The sequence below is a fragment of the Acanthisitta chloris genome, unplaced genomic scaffold, assembly GCF_000695815.1.
Source record: "Acanthisitta chloris isolate BGI_N310 unplaced genomic scaffold, ASM69581v1 scaffold1532, whole genome shotgun sequence".
In the NCBI taxonomy this organism is placed as follows: domain Eukaryota; kingdom Metazoa; phylum Chordata; class Aves; order Passeriformes; family Acanthisittidae; genus Acanthisitta; species Acanthisitta chloris.
Window position 1 is genome coordinate 1 of NW_008661944.1, and position 3114 is coordinate 3114.

Genomic DNA, 3114 nt, shown 5'->3' on the forward strand with positions numbered 1-3114 from the left:
GCCCTCCTGCCTTCCAGCAGATCTACAGTCCCCCTAACTTTGTGTCTCCTGCAAACCTGCTGCTGATGCACTCAATTCCCTCATCCAAATCATCAGCAAAGATATTAAAGGAACTGGGCCCAACACATATTTCATATACATATACATGCTCATATTTATTTCCCTCTGGGGCATTCATACCTACATCTCTAAAGTATCTCAGATATCAAACCTAAAATGTATAACAAATGCTAATTGAAGATAACTTGCAAAATAGTAAGGACTACTAGTTCATGGTGGACATTGTGGTGGGAGAAAGGAGCAACAACAACTAATTTTAATTATCTATTAATTTTTTATACAGGTATTTTGAAAAATACAAAAGCTACACAAAAACCAAAGATAAGGTGTGTGATAATCTTAAGAAACTAGAAAAGATGCTTAGACAGTCTTTGTCTAAGATTCCAATGTCTTATAAGGAAGCTTTGGAGCACTTGGAAGAAAGCAAGGTAAGAGAGGCCCTAAAGAACATGAAAAGCTCATGCAAAACTGTAATGCATCTGTGCACACCATATGATATCACAGTAAAAAGAAATTAAATTCTTTAGCCTATATTTATGTATATACAAAACCACAGAATATATCTATGTAGCTATAAAAAGACTGGATAGTAATAGGCCATGTGAAATGAGTACATCTTACTGCTGTAGAGATGAAACATTATCTGTGCTTAAGCTAGTGTTGCACTTCTGTTCAGATCCCTCGTTGCTTCTTTGCAGGACCAGGACTGATCAGATCTCTAACACTGCAGTTGTTTTCCCTCAGAGAATTTCCAGTTTCCCACCCGGGATGGTCTCACTGCCTCCCCTCCAGACCTGTGCTATAAGCAAAATCTTCACTGTCTTCTGTTTTAGTACTCATCATATCATAGGCTTCTTATTTTATAGATCTGTAACTTATGTGCATTTCTCTCGTTATTTGGAAGGGAAGAAAGAAGTAAGAACAAGCTAGTTGCCTGGGCACACTGTTCTCTTTGTCTGTTGGTTTCATACTCCATCTTTCTCTGCAGTCTTAGCCAGCAGAATTCTCTCATTACAACAGTGTTTAACCTGCTCAGTGGAGTGATTGCCATTTTGTTAGAGGCTCCTGATCATGTTACTGACTGCTTCATTAACACTTCTGACTGTAGTGTTTTATTTATTTCCTTGTTTATGTTTCCTGTAAGGTTTTGGTCTCTAGCATTGACTCGGCTGAAGATGATCTGGTGAAGCTGAGGCAGGACTTTGGAGAGCTGATGAGATTAGGCAGAGGAAGTGACAGGGCCCTGGGCAGGGTTGTAGCAGTGCTGTGGGAAAACTGGCTGGGTTTGCTTGAGGCAGCCAAAGGCCTGGAAATTACCTGCGAAGAACTGAAGCCGGAATGGAAATTCATCAATGAAGAGGTGAGTGACTGAACATCTGTAAGTTTGGGGAAATGTGGGGATGGAGACGTCAGTAAAGTGGCCTGTAAAGGGCTGAGGGCAGAACAGTAATCCCACCCATTGGTCAGCCATTTTTCCCCACCTTTTCTTGAACCTGGAGTGTGAGGATACTTAGAATATGAGTGCTCTGAACCCAGAACAACTCTGCAGGGGGTTATGTGCTTTGTAAGGGAAATCTCAAATGTTTTGGCACACTTCAGAGGTTCAAGCTCTGCCTATGTAATTCCCAGTACTTAGTCACATGTATGAGTAAATGAGCAGTGTAACTTAAGGGGATGGAATAAAGCAACTCTTTATCTCATGCTTTGACATGGTGTTTGCTTAGCTGGAACGCGAAACAATAATTCTCGACAAACTCCAGGAAGAACAGCCAGAAAGCCTTAAAGAGAAAGAAAAGGCCACCAGACAGGAACTGGTAGAATTACTAGATTTTGTGAAGTCCTTTGAAGAAAACATCAGCCAGCAGCAGCTCCTCTTACTCTTGCTTCTTCACCGAATAAGAAGCATCCTGAACACGTCTGAAAATACGGAGGCAGAAGCTGCCCCTCCTGCCTTATGTGAGATAAAGGCAATGCAGGATCGCTGTAAAAAGTAAGTGGTGTGAAATTTCTGTTGAAGATGTGATGCAGAACTACTTCTGCAGTGTTTTACTGGGTGTTAAAGAATATATGAAAGCTGTAATGCACTAAAAAAAGATAGTGAATGCTCTCCTAGATCAGACCAATGCTCCATCTAACCCGTCTGCTGTCTCCAGCGTGAGCATTAGGAAATGCTATTTAGGGAGCACACCTGAACCTGCCATGCTGTGTGTGGGCTGCGGTTTGTGTTCAAATGCAGTAGGAATCAGAAGGAATGATAGTCAATTTTGGAGGCTCCAAGGTCTTGTGAAATTGTTCGAGATGTGTGGGTCTTCCACTCTTAGGAAAGCCCAACCTTGCGCCTTTTGCAACAATGCAACTTTTGTCTTACTAAGTAAGTGCCACTGTCTGAAATTTACCCCTAATATTTTTTTACAAATCTCTGATTGTACTCACCCGTCTCCATCACTGCTTTTGGACATGAGAAACTTTGTGAACATCTCTATGAAGGTGCTCTGCCAGCATCTTCAAACTTGAAGAACCTAAGCTGTTTGCTGTCTAAATTTTGGCCTACCAAATGTACCTTGTTTAGCAGTATCTGAAGACTCACTTTGAAGAAACTGAGACAATAAATGGCATAAACTCAGAGATCTAATTACATAAAATAGTACTAAAGTTCAGACAAATGTGGTTCTGGATATATATTTATAAAACGTCTGTATTAAACATGTTCTTTGACTGCTCCTACTTAGAGTCTGACACTCGCTCTATTCTGGCTGTCAATCTTTCACAGGTTGTACGACAAGGCCCAAGACCATAAGGATTCTGTGAAAGCTGAGATTCAAGAGAGGAACAAGGTCACTGAAGAAATAAATGCTGTGGCAAATGCATTACAGAATGCTGCGTCTGTGTTATTGCAAGATGCTGCTGGAAGGGCAGAACAGCTGGAGGTTGGTGATGGCTCTGGTACTGTGTGGGGGCATTCAGAAGATCTGCTGGGTTTTGCTGGTGCTTGAACTTGCTCCAGGCAAATTTAGTGGCAAGGAATATGCATGCTGACCTAAAGAGAATGGATAT

General features: G+C 41.4%; 1 protein-coding gene across 1 annotated transcript in view; it reads left to right on the forward strand.

The window, feature by feature from the left end:
* Positions 1-343: 343 nt before the first annotated feature.
* LOC103798134 (nesprin-2-like) overlaps positions 344-3114 on the forward strand; it is a gene marked incomplete at both ends in the record, with an annotated part of 21732 nt that continues 18961 nt past the window's right edge. Inside the window, 4 exons of the mRNA XM_009070378.1 lie at positions 344-488; positions 1205-1420; positions 1785-2050; positions 2831-2987. Coding sequence (XP_009068626.1) covers positions 344-488; positions 1205-1420; positions 1785-2050; positions 2831-2987 — 784 coding nt within the window. The remainder of the gene's footprint in view (positions 489-1204; positions 1421-1784; positions 2051-2830; positions 2988-3114) is intronic.